Genomic DNA, 14568 nt, shown 5'->3' with positions numbered 1-14568 from the left:
GTATCGTGGTGGGATTGGAACTGCTCTCATGCCAGTCTGCTCACGCTCTGATGAGTGTTAAGCGGTTGGAGTGCCTCATCACTCTTTGTGGTTGGGGGCGTGGGGGTTAGGGGGTCGCGGTGGAGGGGGTGGTAGAGAAGCGGCCGTCGCCCAAGCCTCTCTAGTGCCATGAAATTGTGGTCGCATAGTCTTGGGAGGCTTAGCGTATCAGGTGCCTCCGTATAGGATGTGTATGTGGTGCCAAGAATGGGGCCGCAGACCCTCTACTATACCCTCTCCAGCTGATTCCTCTCAGTGTGTGTGTGTGTGTGTGTGTGTGTGTGTGTGTGTGTAATTCACCCACGGCCCGACCACAAGCTGGACTCGTCATTGCCAGCAAGTACCTTCCCGACAATAGCAAGGCTCATTATATGTTCTTTGGGCATTGTTGAGACCTCACACACCACACACCCAATCCCCCTTGCTCAAGGGGGGACAATAACCGCTCCTTTGCCAGCTGAAAAATCCCGGCCTGAGCGGGGCTAGAACCTCCGCCTGCCGGGCCGTGAAGCCTGGCAGCGCAGACCTTTAACCGACTGAACTATCGGAGTGTGTGTTTGTGTGTGTGTGTGTGTGTGTGTAACAGGATACCTATATATATGTCATTTATCATTTTACCCACACATGAATAGTGTAGGTTTCTAATAATCAATCATCGCAGACATACAGCTTTAGGTGCGTTGCCTCGCCCACCCCACAACGCCATCCCCTGAGTCTCTCCGATCATGTTCCTACGTAGGCCCCTTTTCTATACCAAGTGCCCACTAGCAGGATCCATCGATTTGCTCATCCCTTGAACTTTGTGGCCTCCCCCGCTCGGGATTCTCTATTTCAGAAACAAGCCTGAGAGCAGGGGCAGCTTCTGGATATCGTGTCACATGCCCGTACAGTCGTAGTTGGCAGGTAATAAGACTCGATACAGTCTCATGAAACAATCGCCTATTTGACACAAAGTTATTCCAGCGATCTCTCATGATTTTGCGTGGGCACTTATTATCCAAGGCGTTAATTCGGCCCTCCAAGTTCCTATTTAATGTCTATTTCTCACAGCCCAACAGCAAGACAGGGAACACAAGCGACTTGAAGATCCGAATCTTTGTCTTTGAACGAATTCGCAACATCGTGGGCCAAGCCAATCCGCCGTAAGACTGCTTCGCGACACCCTCCGTTGTTTTGCACTACGCTACCAAGGTATAAGAAATTTTCCAAGATATCGATGTCCTCAACACACGCATAAAAAGGCGTTAATATTTCATCCAGTAAGTCTTCAGACACCTATACCTTGGCCCTTACCCAGGTCGTAAAGTTCTTATTGCTTTGCTCTGTCGTGTAGTGCGTCGAGAACCGTCTTTATAACCTGGATCCACTAGGCAAAAACAAGGACGGTGACCCTGGTATTGGCAGTAGTTGCTTCAAAATAACTGAAATACCTCGCTACTGCATATCCAGTATGTACAAGTGTTGGAAAGAGATGGCAGCAAGACAGTATGTACAAGTGTTGGAAAGAGATGGCAGCAAGACTATGTACAAGTGTTGGAAAGAGATGGCAGCAAGACAGTATGTACAAGTGTTGGAAAGCCATGGCAGCAAGACAGTATGTACAAGTGTTGGAAAGAGATGGCAGCAAGACTATGTACAAGTGTTGGAAAGAGATGGCAGCAAGACAGTATGTACAAGTGTTGGAAAGAGATGGCAGCAAGACTATGTACAAGTGTTGGAAAGAGATGGCAGCAAGACAGTATGTACAAGTGTTGGAAAGCCATGGCAGCAAGACAGTATGTACAAGTGTTGGAAAGCCATGGCAGCAAGACAGTATGTACAAGTGTTGGAAAGCCATGGCAGCAAGACAGTATGTACAAGTGTTGGATAGCCTTGGCAGCAAGAATGCAGCCCCTTATTTGTCCCCCCATGTTCACAGAACGCTCATAGCACGCACGCAGTCCCGGACTACTACAGGCCAGGGAATATACCAGCAGTTCTTACAGGAATCCCACGGAGTCTCGGGAGAATCTAAAGTCCTTCACGAGGAAGTGAACAAACACTTCAAACTTAAAATTAAAATCACTAGTTTGAACTCTACACTACATTTTAACTTTACTGCAATTTATCCTTAATGTTCACGTTGTGCAGAAATTAGACCGAGCTAACAACGTATCTTTTTAACAATGTAACCATCGACAGTTTCCTGTACGTTTGCCAAAAAAGTTTGATGTTACGCCACAACATTTTTTTTTTAATAGTTCAAAGCAACTTCTCCACTTTATTTAAACGGAGCATGATACAAACATCCTCATGCACTATAATTACAGCGCTCCGGTAACAAGCTGCTTACCAGGAAGAACACCCATGCATGTCAAAGATCTTTTTTAACAGCCGGATGAGTAAGGACAGATTGTTTGGGGCGTATTCAGTACCTACATTCTTCAAATAGCATATACTCAAGGAGACTATCTTTTTTTTGTGTGTGTGACAATCTGATTATATATATTTTTATCTTTTCCAGAGTGTTTGAGAAAGTGTCCATCCATGTCAGCCACTTTAGGAATCTGATTCCCATATCGTTCGTGCTCGGTTTCTACGTGAGCGTCATCGTAACCCGCTGGTGGGGCATGTACACGTCCATGCCCTGGCCGGACACTGCGGCCATCCTGCTGGCCACGCACATCCAGGGGGAGGTGAGTGCTGTCGGCAGGAGTGGCGCGGCTAGATAAGTTCAACTCTATCGTCAAGAGAAGCAACATGTCACTGCAGATCAGCTTCTCTTAACCATTTTCTAACTCAGCACCGTCTGTTGCCAGGTCTAGGCAGTCCCCCACCCCCTAACCCTGGCCACCATCTAGTTCCAGGGACCACAGCTTCGACACTGATACAAGAATAAAGGAAGCTGAAGTACTGCTTGATGATTGGTTTTGCTCATTTTTTCAAAAAAGGGGTAAAGAACACGGAGAATCCATCCCATTGATACTTTTGTGTCCTTTCCAAGGAACATTGACATTGTGCCGCCGTATAGCCTACCCGGCCAGTATTTCCCAGCACCAGATGTGGTTAAATGATTGTTTGCGAGCAGGCTTGAAAAGATGTAATCATAAAACCAAACAATCAGTTTGTTGTGTCACGTCTAATAATTTAACATTCCTAAACCCCAGATAAAATTAAAATCATAATGATCATATGCAGCACTATTTTTTATCTGAGTACAAATCTCTCTCTCTCTCTCTCTCTCTCTCTCTCTCTCTCTCTCTCTCTCTCTCTCTCTCTCTCTCTCTCAAAATCGCGTCAAACCTCAAATTCTCACAGCAATGCATCGATGCAGCAAATAAAGCGAACAGAATGTTGGGCTTCATTAAAAGAAACTTTGTATTCAAGAATAAAGATGTAATACTCCCGATCTACAACAGTTTAGTCAGACCCCACTTGGAATATGCGGTACAGTTTTGGTCTCCCCACCATGCAAAGGATATTGCTAAATTAGAAGGTGTTCAGCGTCGGGCAACGAAAATGATCCCTTCCTTGCGCAACAAATCCTACGAAGAAAGGCTTTCTACCCTTAACATGTTCTCTCTTGAGAAACGTCGCCTCCGAGGAAAACTGATCGAATGTTTTAAAATACTTAATGGTTTCACGAATGTAGACAGATCAACATTGTTTATGATCGATGACACTTTGCGCACGAGGAACAATGGCGTAAAACTCAGATGTAGACAAGTAAATTCAGACTGCACCAAATTTTTCTTCACCAACGTTGTAGTGCGAGAATGGAATAAGCTTCCACCGTCAGTGGTCCAGTGTAACACGATTGACTCCTTCAAAAATAAGCTCGACCGTCACTTCCTTCAACTTAATATCAACTAGAGTAGAAATGCAACGTTTTGAAGTCTTCCGATTAATGTAAAATCACTTAGGTTTAAGGACAGACCACCAAGTCTGGACCATGGGGTCTGTGTGGTCTGATTTTCTATGTAAATCTATCTATGTAAATCTCTCTCTCTCTCTCTCTCTCTCTCTCTCTCTCTCTCTCTCTTGAGCTTCATTAAAAGAAACTTTCTATTCAAGAATAAAGATGTAATACTCCCGATCTACAATAGCTTAGTCAGACCCCACTTGGAATATGCGGTACAGTTTTGGTCTCCCCACCATGCAAAAGATATTGCTAAATTAGAAGGTGTTCAGCGTCGGGCAACGAAAATGATCCCTTCCTTGCGCAACAAATCTTACGAAGAAAGGCTTTCTACCCTTAACATGTTCTCTCTTGAGAAACGTCGCCTCCGAGGAAAACTGATCGAATTTTTAAAATACTTAATGGTTTCACGAATGTAGACAGATCAACATTGTTTATGATCGATGACACTTTGCGCACGAGGAACAATGGCGTAAAACTCAAATGTAGACAAGTAAATTCAGACTGCACCAAATTTTTCTTCACCAACGTTGTAGTGCGAGAATGGAATAAGCTTCCACCGTCAGTGGTCCAGTGTAACACGATTGACTCCTTCAAAAATAAGCTCGACCGTCACTTCCTTCAACTTAATATCAACTAGAGTAGAAATGCAACGTTTAGGAGCCTTCTGATTAATGTAAAATCACTTAGGTTTAAGGACAGACCACCTAGTCTGGACCATGGGGTCTGTGTGGTCTGATTTTCTATGTAAATCTATGTAAATTATCTCTTTTTCTCTCTCTCTCTCTCTCTCTCTCTCTCTCTCTCTCTCTCTCTATCTATATATATATATATATATATATATATATATATATATATATATATATATATATATATATATTCTTTTCTTCTTCTTCTTCCTCTTCTTCTGCTGCTGCTGCTGCTGCTTTTTCTTCTTCTTCTTCTTCTTCTTCTTTTCTTTTTTTTCTTTCTTTCACGTCTTCCTTCCCCGTGTTTCACTCTGGTACAATCTGCCCAGGGTTCGCGGGCACGGCTGGCCCGCGTGACCGTGGCTCGCTACGTCAACATGGGCATCGTGATGACCTTCACCATGGTAGCGCCTGCCGTCAAGGCGAAGTTTCCGGGATACCAGGAACTGCTTGAGGCAGGTGAGTGTTTTCTCTCTCTCTCTCTCTCTCTCTCTCTCTCTTCTCTTTTTTCTTATGATTTTTTTTTTTCAGGAACACTCTGCTTCTGCCTTAAGTTAAATTCATAAACAGAAAAGCTCTCCAGCAATTTTCATGATATTTTACTAGTGTTACTTTCAGAGAGAAAAATGCGTAATTTTCTACGCTTATGATAAAAGAAACTTGCTTCATTTCTGCCACTAAATACGTTTTTTTGAACAAAGGTTTTCTAACGGAAAATGAAAAGGAAATTCTAGAACTTCTCGACCGCAAAAGCATGCAGCACAAGACCTACCTTCCTTTTCTGTGGGCCTGTCGCGTCGTGGACCAGGCCAGGAGGGAAGGGCTGATCAAGGACGCGCTGGCACAGAAAGCGGTGACTGACGAGATCCTGCGCCTCCGAGGGTGCTGCGGGGAACTGCTTGGCTGGGACGACTACAACATCCCGCTGGTCTACACACAGGTATGGCGCCCTGGCGAGGGGTGACAGGGGCCGAGCACGTGCAGGGTCGGGAAATAAAGCAGTGTGCAAGAAAATGTAGGAAAAAGAATGTACTATGGCCTCGCCGGACATGGGCCTCTTCTAAAGGGATCCATTAGTTTTCAACTTGTCTCTCTGGTTTTCAAAGTCGATGTAAACCTTCCATATCCTTAATTTTTATCACATCGTCCGGTGAACGGCTTCACCCTGAGTTTCCTCATTTCACTTCTGTCCCGGTCTGTCACTGTTTTCGGCCACCACTTGTCCTCTGTACTACATATTGTTACGCCACCCCCCCTACCACACACCATCCACGGGCAGGCAGGCGTGATCCCCAGAACAGCCACACGGGCACCAGTCACTCACAGCGGCCCACATCGAACACCGAGGGGAGGAGGGAACGAGGCAGGGCACAAAGGATACACGTTCAACACTAAGTTCTAGTTTAATGACAGGTTCCTCACACAGTACAGCAACTTTCAAGGGCACAGAACAGTTAATCAGGCACAGTACAGGGGCACGGCAGACACGCACACCGGATGCACACAGCTCGCGAGCGGAGCAGCTCAACACTCCCTAAGCCCAGACACGCGTCTTCTCCACTGCCCCTCAGCCACCCTTGCTCGCAACAGCCGACTCAGCACTTCCTGCCCGGCGGCCGGTGGCCCCGGGCTCCCCTCTGTCTCTCTTGTCCCAACAAGTAGAGTTGCACCATGCTGAGCTAACATTGCATCATGCTACAATTTCATCACATTACACATACAATCATTCACATACAGCACATTCGTAACACTATCCCCTCCTTCAGAAGGCAGTCGACCCGGCTGCCCCAACATTCAACAAACAAAACACATGAAATTAATCAAATTAATCAGTCCCCTGGGATATCCCTAAAGTCTCTTAACCATCCCGGCCGTCGCCTCTCTCGCCGAGGGCGCCGCTGGGGAGATGCGGGCGGCGGCAGGCAGGCGGTGGCACCCAGAGCCGCGTCGTCGGCCCCAAGTACTTGCTCAGGGTCGTCACTGACATTTGCCGCTTCGCCCGCACCGCCCATGTTCTCGTTCGCCCCGTGGTCGACCTCTGACACGTCCACTTCGCTGCTGCTGGGGCTCACATCCCTCTTGCGCCGGTCGTATGTCTCCTTTATTTCATGGCCTGGCCTGCCACCTTGAGCTTGCCCCGTACGCGTCGGTGCACCTCAGCCAGGCTTTCCTGCAGTGCCGCTGTGAAGCCAGAGGTGACGGTGGGCAAGCTCACGTCGGGAGGCCGCCCCGTGGCTAAATCCACCGGTAGCCTGAGCTCCCGGCCGAACATTGAACACAGAAAAATACATGCAATACACATAAATCAGTCTGTCCTCCACCACGTCCTCCACAGCCTCTTCTCGCGCCCCCAAGGGGCTCCGCCTGTCAGCCACGCCGTCGACCAGCCGCCAGTCCTCAGTGGGCTCTTCCACGCAATGCCCTCCACATGACGCTCGGGACAGTCGACACCGGCTCCTGGCCTCCACCCTCGGGGCAAGGTGCCCTCGCTCAGCCGTGACTACCTCCCCACGCAGCCATGCTCGAAAACCTCCTGGGAGCAAAGGGCACCTCTCCGGTCACCCTCTTCAGCTCCCGTCCGAGGCCACCACGAGCCTTACTGGCCTACGTCAGGTAGTCGAGGCCCAGCAAGCACGGCTCGTCTCGATCGGCGACGTCCATCGGCCAGCGCTCCACAGCGCTGCCTACGCCTATACGAGCCTCCACTGGCCCCTCCAGCAGCACACACTACCCCGGGTCAGGCCGCGCCGAGGACTCCTCAGCCCCCGGTGTCCACTGTCACGCGTCGTGGCTACAACCGCTAAGCCTCCCACTGGCAACACGCTGGTCGGGCGGCGGCAGCTTACTCAAGGCGGGGCCCGAGGGCGGGAGACGGCTGGAAGTCGGCTCCCTTCTCCAGCCCGTCCGCGCTTCCCGCCCGCGCCGCGTCCCTGGGCCTGGCGCTCGAGCGGTGGCCAGACTGGCCACAGTCCTTGCAGCGAGGCTGGTGGGCATCGGGGCTCGGCTGGTCAAGGGAACGCGTCCTTCGCTCCCCCAGGCACAGACTGCACCTATGCCCCCTCTTGCCACAGCCCCCGCACGAGCCACGGAGGCCCTCCGGGCTCGCCTTCATCGATGCTGCCTTCATCTTCACCTTCGCCATCCGGCCCCGGAAGTCATGGGAGGGCGGGGCGGCCGCCGCTAGGCCGCTGATCGTCGTCAATGCCCCGAACTCCAAGGCCCTCGTCAGCGCGTCGTCGGTCCACGGCAGGGGGTGAGAGTCCTCGCCAGTCTCGTCCCTCAGCGCCCGGCAGTCCGCACAGAAGCGCTGCGTGCCGTCCTTCTTCATATCCAGGACGACTGCTGAGGGCCACGGACTGTCTGTCCGCTCCATCACCCGCTGCGCCGCCAGCTCGTTGACGGCGCGCTGCAGTTCCTCCCGCCTAGCCGGCACGACACGTCGGGGCGGGCTCCTGGTGAGCGCACCATTTCCCGTGCTGATGTTGTGCTTCACCAACCCCGTGCAGCCCAGCAGGTCCAATCCACCCCCACTGAACGCGTCCGCGCACCGAGCCAGGGTGTGGCGCACCTTCGTCTGCGCCTCCGTCAGGTGAGCGGCGCTCCGGTGCGCCGAATCCTCCAGGAAGTCGGGCAGCGGCTTCACAGCGGCCGACTCCGCGCTCCCCGACGCCTCTTCTAGTTGTTCCACCTCTTCACAGGTGCCTAGCTTGGCACCAGCGGGTACTTTCCGAGCCTCGTCGGAGGAGTTAGCCACCAGCACCGTGACTGACTCCTCCCCCGCTCCTTCGAGACTCCGTCCGGCTGCCACACCATCAGGCAGCTGCAGGCCCTCCGTGGACTCCACCGCGCCTTCCGCTGGCATCGCGTCCGACTGGCAACACAGGACCCCTCCGTCCCCGGGGCAAGGTGGAGTCGCTCCGCCGCGACTACCTCTGCACAGCCGACCTTCAGGAGCAAAGGCGCCTGTCCGCGCAGCCTCTCCAGCTCCCGTCCAAGGTCGGCACAGGCCTCGCCCTGCGTCAGGTAGTCGAGGCCCAGCACGCACGGCTCGTCTCGATCGGCGACGTCCATCGGCCGGCGCTCCACAGCGCTGCCTATGCCGATACGAACCTCCACTGGGCCCTTGAGCTGCACACAGTGCCCCGTGACGCCGCACAGCCTCTGTGGCGCGTCTGGGAGTCGCGTGGCGGGCAGCATATCAGGCCGCACCAAGGTCTTTTCGGCGCTCCCCACCAAGCGGCCGGGCCCGTCCACTGAGCCCCGTAGCGCTGTTGTCAGCTGCAGCGCCTTCTCATCCTCGCCCCAGCCCTGGGCAGCAGCTGGCATCTTGAACTGGGCCTCCCATGCCAACTTCCCGTCGTGCTCCTCTGGCTTAAGTCTCCCTGAGCGCCGGGAGGCCGAGGGGCCGCAGCGGGGAGCGGGCGGACCACGTGGGCTGCAAGCCGGCCAGCATGGCGGAGAGGGAGGCGGTGAGAGAGGCAACGAGGCAGGGTTAATGGGTCCGACTCCAGCACCAGCTGGACCCAAGGGAACGGCTCCCCAGCCTCCTGCAGCCTCCACCGGCTCCGCCACGACGCCACCAGGCTTCAGGGGCCCTTGCCAGGGGCCCCACGCGGAGCCCCGCCAGTCCGCCACCCGTGCACCCGCTGCCAGCACACGTGACGCTTCTTGTTCCTCCCCGCACCACGTTGCCACCTCTCGCTGCTGCCAAGGGAGAGAGAGCGGACTACGTGACCTGCGAGCCGGCTGGCATGGAGGAGAGGGAGGGGGTGAGGGAGGCAACGAGGCGGGGGCTCCCCAACCTCCTGCGGCAGCTACCGGTTCCGCCACGACGCTACCAGGCTCCAGGAGTCCTTGCCAGGGGCCCCAGATAGGCCCCTGCAGGACCGCCGCCCCGGCGCTTCCTGCCAGAACTGAGCCTTCTTCCTCCGCGTGCGACGGTGCCACCTCTCGCAGCTGCCTCTCCGCCTCCCTCAGGCCTCGGACCTCGCCTTCCGGGGTCCGCACCTCCTCCAGCCGTTCACTCCTCGCGCTGTCGCAGCCCTGGTCGGTGTACTGCTGGGTTTCCACCTTCAGGGACGAGAGACTGCTCTGGAGGACCTCGGCAAGATAGCGTGCCCTCTCGTCTGCCCTCTCTTCTGCCCTCTGAGCCTGCTCGCGTGCCCTCTCTTCTGCCCTCTGAGCCTGCTCGCGTGCCCTCTCTTCTGCCCTCTGAGCCTGCTCGCGAGCCCTCTCTTCTGCCCTCTGAGCCTGCTCGCGAGCCCTCTCTTCTGCCCTCTGAGCCTGCTCGCGTGCCCTCTCGTCTGCCCTCTGTTCTGCCCTCTCTGTTCTCTGATCCAATTCCTGCCTCAGACTGGCCAGCATGGCAGCGAACAATTCCATCTGGCCTGGCTTCACCTCACCCACGTCAGCCTCGGCCTTGCCCTCCTCCTCACCCTCACGGCGGCCATTTTGGGACGCCATGACGACTCAGCGCACTTCACTGTTCACTTATATCCTCACTCCTTTGACACCAAGTGTTACGCCACCACCCCTACCACACACCATCCACGGGCAGGCAGGCGTGATCCCCAGAACAGCCACACGGGCACCAGTCACTCACAGCGGCCCACATCGAACACCGAGGGGAGGAGGGAACGAGGCAGGGCACAAAGGATACACGTTCAACACTAAGTTCTAGTTTAATGACAGGTTCCTCACACAGTACAGCAACTTTCAAGGGCACAGAACAGTTAATCAGGCACAGTACAGGGGCACGGCAGACACGCACACCGGATGCACACAGCTCGCGAGCGGAGCAGCTCAACACTCCCTAAGCCCAGACACGCGTCTTCTCCACTGCCCCTTAGCCACCCTTGCTTGCAAGTTTGCAACAGCCGACTCAGCACTTCCTGCCCGGCGGCCGGTGGCCCCGGGCTCCCCTCTGTCTCTCTTGTCCCAACAAGTAGAGTTGCACCTTGCTGAGCAAACATTGCATCATGCTACAATTTCATCACATTACACATACAATCATTCACATACAGCACATTCGTAACAATATGTATCCTCATCATTGCCATTTTTTATTTCTTATTCTTGATAAGGTAGTAATGATAATTAAGAGATGAAAATTAAATTACCGGCAATACGAAAAGTACTAAATCTTAAAGTATGTTTTTACAAACATTACAAACTCTACAGGAGAATTAGACAGACAAACTTCTTGCCTGATCATCGAAGCAACACGGTGTGTGTTCGTACGTACGATTTGTGCTCAAAAGCAGCGCAGGCAATAATTATAGGGTCCCTGTGCACAGACACGGCACACTTGATGGTATGAGACACGTTCGTTTCATGACCAATAGATGAACCAATCAGCAATTATTAACAGTAAGAGTTTACTGTGAATAGATTGCCAAAGGCTGTCAAGCTGATTTCGGCCGAGACAAAGGACAACCCTTGCCCCCTCACTTTTTAGGAAGGTACAGCAAAAAACTATTGGAAAAGGCAAAGTATCGTGATTTTTTATTACAAGAGCATTATGTTTTCTTTTCTCAAGAGACTGGCAAGTACGGAAAAGTGTAATTTAAAGAAAAACAAATACAGCGATCACATGTACTATTTATTAATTTATTCAGGAAAAACATAGGTATCAAATATTAAGTAACAAAAAAAAGTAAAAATTGTATTAAAAATCAGACCCAGTCACGAAGCTGTATTCAATGAGTTTAATTTTTATGTAATTCATGCCTTGGGTATTTTTTTTCAAGCAGTCAATCATAGGGAGCATACGCTGGGGGGTGCGTTGCCTCGCCCAGCCTCCGACGCCATTTCCGAGAGTCCCTCCGACCAATTCTCCATGCAGACCTCCTTTCTATTCTAAATAACTCGTGTCAGGATGCATCGACATGTTCAAATCACGAGCTTCGTGGGTGCCCCCTTGGTCTCCTACACACAGGTTTGTGAGTTATAGATACAACCCTGTGAGCAAATACAACCTAGCGCGAACTTCTGGGCAGCGTGCCACATACCCGCATAGCCTGAGTTAGCGTTCACGGACTATTCACGGCCTCAGTCCAGTCTCTGAGTAATCGCCGAATTGACACAAAGTAACTCCAATGATACCCCATTTTGTTGTGCTCTACCCTATAATTGTATTATTAGCCGAGGTCTCGATTTCCTCGTCACACGCATGCACAAACTGCACTGTTTCATTCAGTACGGTGAGCCTCCAAACACCCGTACCTCGGTCTTGGCCCAGCAAGAAGAACGAGAGGAGAGATAACATGAAACATTGCTTCTGAAATTGAGTTCCTCATATGTGAGAATGCAGAGAATATAGTATTTTACCATTTTTTTTTTCAAGCAGCTGTGGTTCATTGATGAAGCAGTATGTACGCAACAACAGTGAGGCAGGGCTTGGCACCCTTCAGTCATGGTCCTTGGTGAACTGCTGTATGTCCAGTCTTGGCAGGGAAACACTAGCGGGGACGGGGGGGGGGATGAAAGGCTTCCCTATAAATGTGTGCCGGGCCGAGTGAACTAAGTATAAAAAGGGTACTCAAGAGGGGAATTCAGCTCCCTCATATTATATTTCATGAAGCATTTTTTTTATGACATCGATCAGCATGATTTGTGTGAAGACAGTATCCATGTTTCTGATGCTGTGAACAGAGGACATTCTGGCAAGAGTGACCTTCACGAAATAGAGCTCGTTCTCTTCTTGCAGGTGGTGACCATCGCCGTGTACACGTTCTTCCTGTTCTCGGTGTTGGGGGAACAGTTCCTCGACCCTGCACAGAAATACCCAAACAACATCATCGACCTCTATGTCCCAATATTCTCTCTCCTACAATTCTTCTTTTACATCGGCTGGCTGAAAGTGGCAGAGTCCCTGATCAACCCCTTTGGAGAAGACGACCACGACTTTGAGTTCGCGTCCTTGGTTAGCCGCCACCTCGAGGTATGTCACCGGGCCGGGCAGAACGCGGGCTGGGTGGTGCGTGCACGTCTCGGCTCCTGCCAGAAAAGCCGTACCTATAAACACTAAGTCACCGACTTAACGTAATGTCACCGCCATAAGTCTTCAAAATGGCGGATTTCGTCACTTAAATTCCTATGTATAACCACAACTGTTTACAGCAATAGCACTAGTGTTTGTTTCATTCCAAAGAAGTGATATTTCCATGTGTTCAAGTGAAGTTACATTAGGTTAGTAAGCCAGGAGAGATGCATTACATTTGAAATGTGTTCATGTGGAGCAAATTTAGGATGTGACACAATGTTTCCCCTCACCCATAATTTATCGTGTACTACATGTTTTTTAAGATAATGAAGTGATTGAAGTTATGCTCTGCCTCGGTTGAATTTGGAACAGGGATTATTAAGCAACCTAACCTGATCTAATAGCCTCCATTCTAATTATAACAGAAATGGAGTGTAAATTACAATATATCACTCTACCTAAATGACTCGGAAAAAACATACTGCATCAATTTTTTTTTTAGTTGGGTGAAAGTAAAAACGTCCATCTAATCTATCAAAATAAATCTTGCTACGACCTATAACCAAACAAAAAGCAAAAAACAACTGCCATATAATTAACTCTTACCTGTGCCACCCATGGCTTGTCGTTGCTTCGCCACCTTGGCGCGAGCCTCGGATTGGATGGTTTGCTATCTCTTCTGGCATTCCTTTTCTGTCCGCGGAATGCCAGACATCTCGGTCACTCTCTGACTGATGGTGCTCCATGATGCTCCTCGATTGTTTGGAGCAGCCAATAGACGAAAAACTATTTCGTAACACTTTGGCATGGGCACCATATAATTGGGCCAGATGAAGGGTTTCATCTGGCGTCCAATTCGCCTTTCTACACCTCTTCTTCTCTTGGGTGGCCATGGCGCTGGTTCAAAGCTGGCGCCAGCTGATTGTTGTTAGCAGACGACAACAATAGTGGTAAATACAAACCTCCAATAATCAACCTTCAAACTATCAAATCCTTGTCGAAAATTCATTAGATATTTATTTATTTTATTTTGAGATATAATTTCACACACTTTCGGCCGTTTTTTGCAAAATTCATCAAACAACATTGCAAATCATCCGCTGTTGTTAGCGGTTAGCGATGTCATCGCCCTAATGTAGTGACACGACTTGCCTGATGGGCGAGCCTCCTATAACCCACTTACCCAGAATTTTTCTCTTTACAACACTCCCACACGGCCACTGCGTGTAACGAAACACACGAGAAATTAATCCAGACAAGGAAAGGTTTGCCGGCGCCGGGGATCGAACCCGCGACCAGCGTAACGGGAGAGCCACTCCTTTACCAGTCGGCCAAAGAGATACCCCCCTGGCTAAGTGGGTTATAGGAGGTTCACCCATCAGGCAAGTCGTGTCACTACACTAAGACGACGACATAACTATGTCTCTTATTGTTAGGTTGGTCACTTACCGCTTAAGTCTCATTATTTATGTTTGCGTTCTACCTTGGGCGGAACCATAGCATAGTTTTATAAGTACGGGCAGGGAACGGATTATAGGTTCTTCATTTATGGCGTCAAGAAGCTAGTTACTCATTTTTCTTCTTTTCTTTTTTACAATCATCAACTCTTCTGTTATTATTACCTCGTAGTATTAGGATTTAGAATAGGATTATTATTATTATTATTATTATTATTATTATTATTAGTAGTAGTAGTAGTAGTAGTAGTAGTAGTAGTAGTAGTAGTTGTAGTAATAGTAGTAGTATCATCATTATTATTATTACTATTACCATTATCTTCTTATCATTATTATTATTATTATTATTATTATTATTATTATTATTATTATTATTATTGTTGTAAATTATTATTATTATTATTATTATTATTATTATTATTATTATTATTATTGTTGTTGTTGTTGTTGTTGTTGTTGTTGTTGTTGTTGTTGTTATTATTATTATTATTATTATTATTA

The 14568-nt window shown here is 50.0% G+C and overlaps 1 protein-coding gene across 12 annotated transcripts in view; it reads left to right on the top strand.

The window, feature by feature from the left end:
- Positions 1-14568, top strand: part of LOC126983599 (bestrophin-2-like) — a 184831-nt gene that overhangs the window by 159219 nt on the left and 11044 nt on the right. For 6 of the 12 annotated variants that reach the window (XM_050836477.1, XM_050836451.1, XM_050836441.1 and 3 more), the window contains 4 exons: positions 2543-2714; positions 4956-5085; positions 5328-5566; positions 12335-12568. In XM_050836477.1, the coding sequence (XP_050692434.1) occupies positions 2543-2714; positions 4956-5085; positions 5328-5566; positions 12335-12568 (775 nt within the window). Of the gene's footprint in view, positions 1-2542; positions 2715-4955; positions 5086-5327; positions 5567-12334; positions 12569-14568 lie in introns of those variants that run through there. The other 6 variants (XR_007736013.1, XR_007736028.1, XR_007736035.1 and 3 more) reach the window with 1 other exon arrangement.

Source organism: Eriocheir sinensis, chromosome 5 (assembly GCF_024679095.1).
Source record: "Eriocheir sinensis breed Jianghai 21 chromosome 5, ASM2467909v1, whole genome shotgun sequence".
NCBI classification, from domain to species: domain Eukaryota; kingdom Metazoa; phylum Arthropoda; class Malacostraca; order Decapoda; family Varunidae; genus Eriocheir; species Eriocheir sinensis.
The sequence above is the reverse complement of the archived record's forward strand: the minus strand, read 5'-3'. Positions and strand labels throughout refer to the sequence as shown.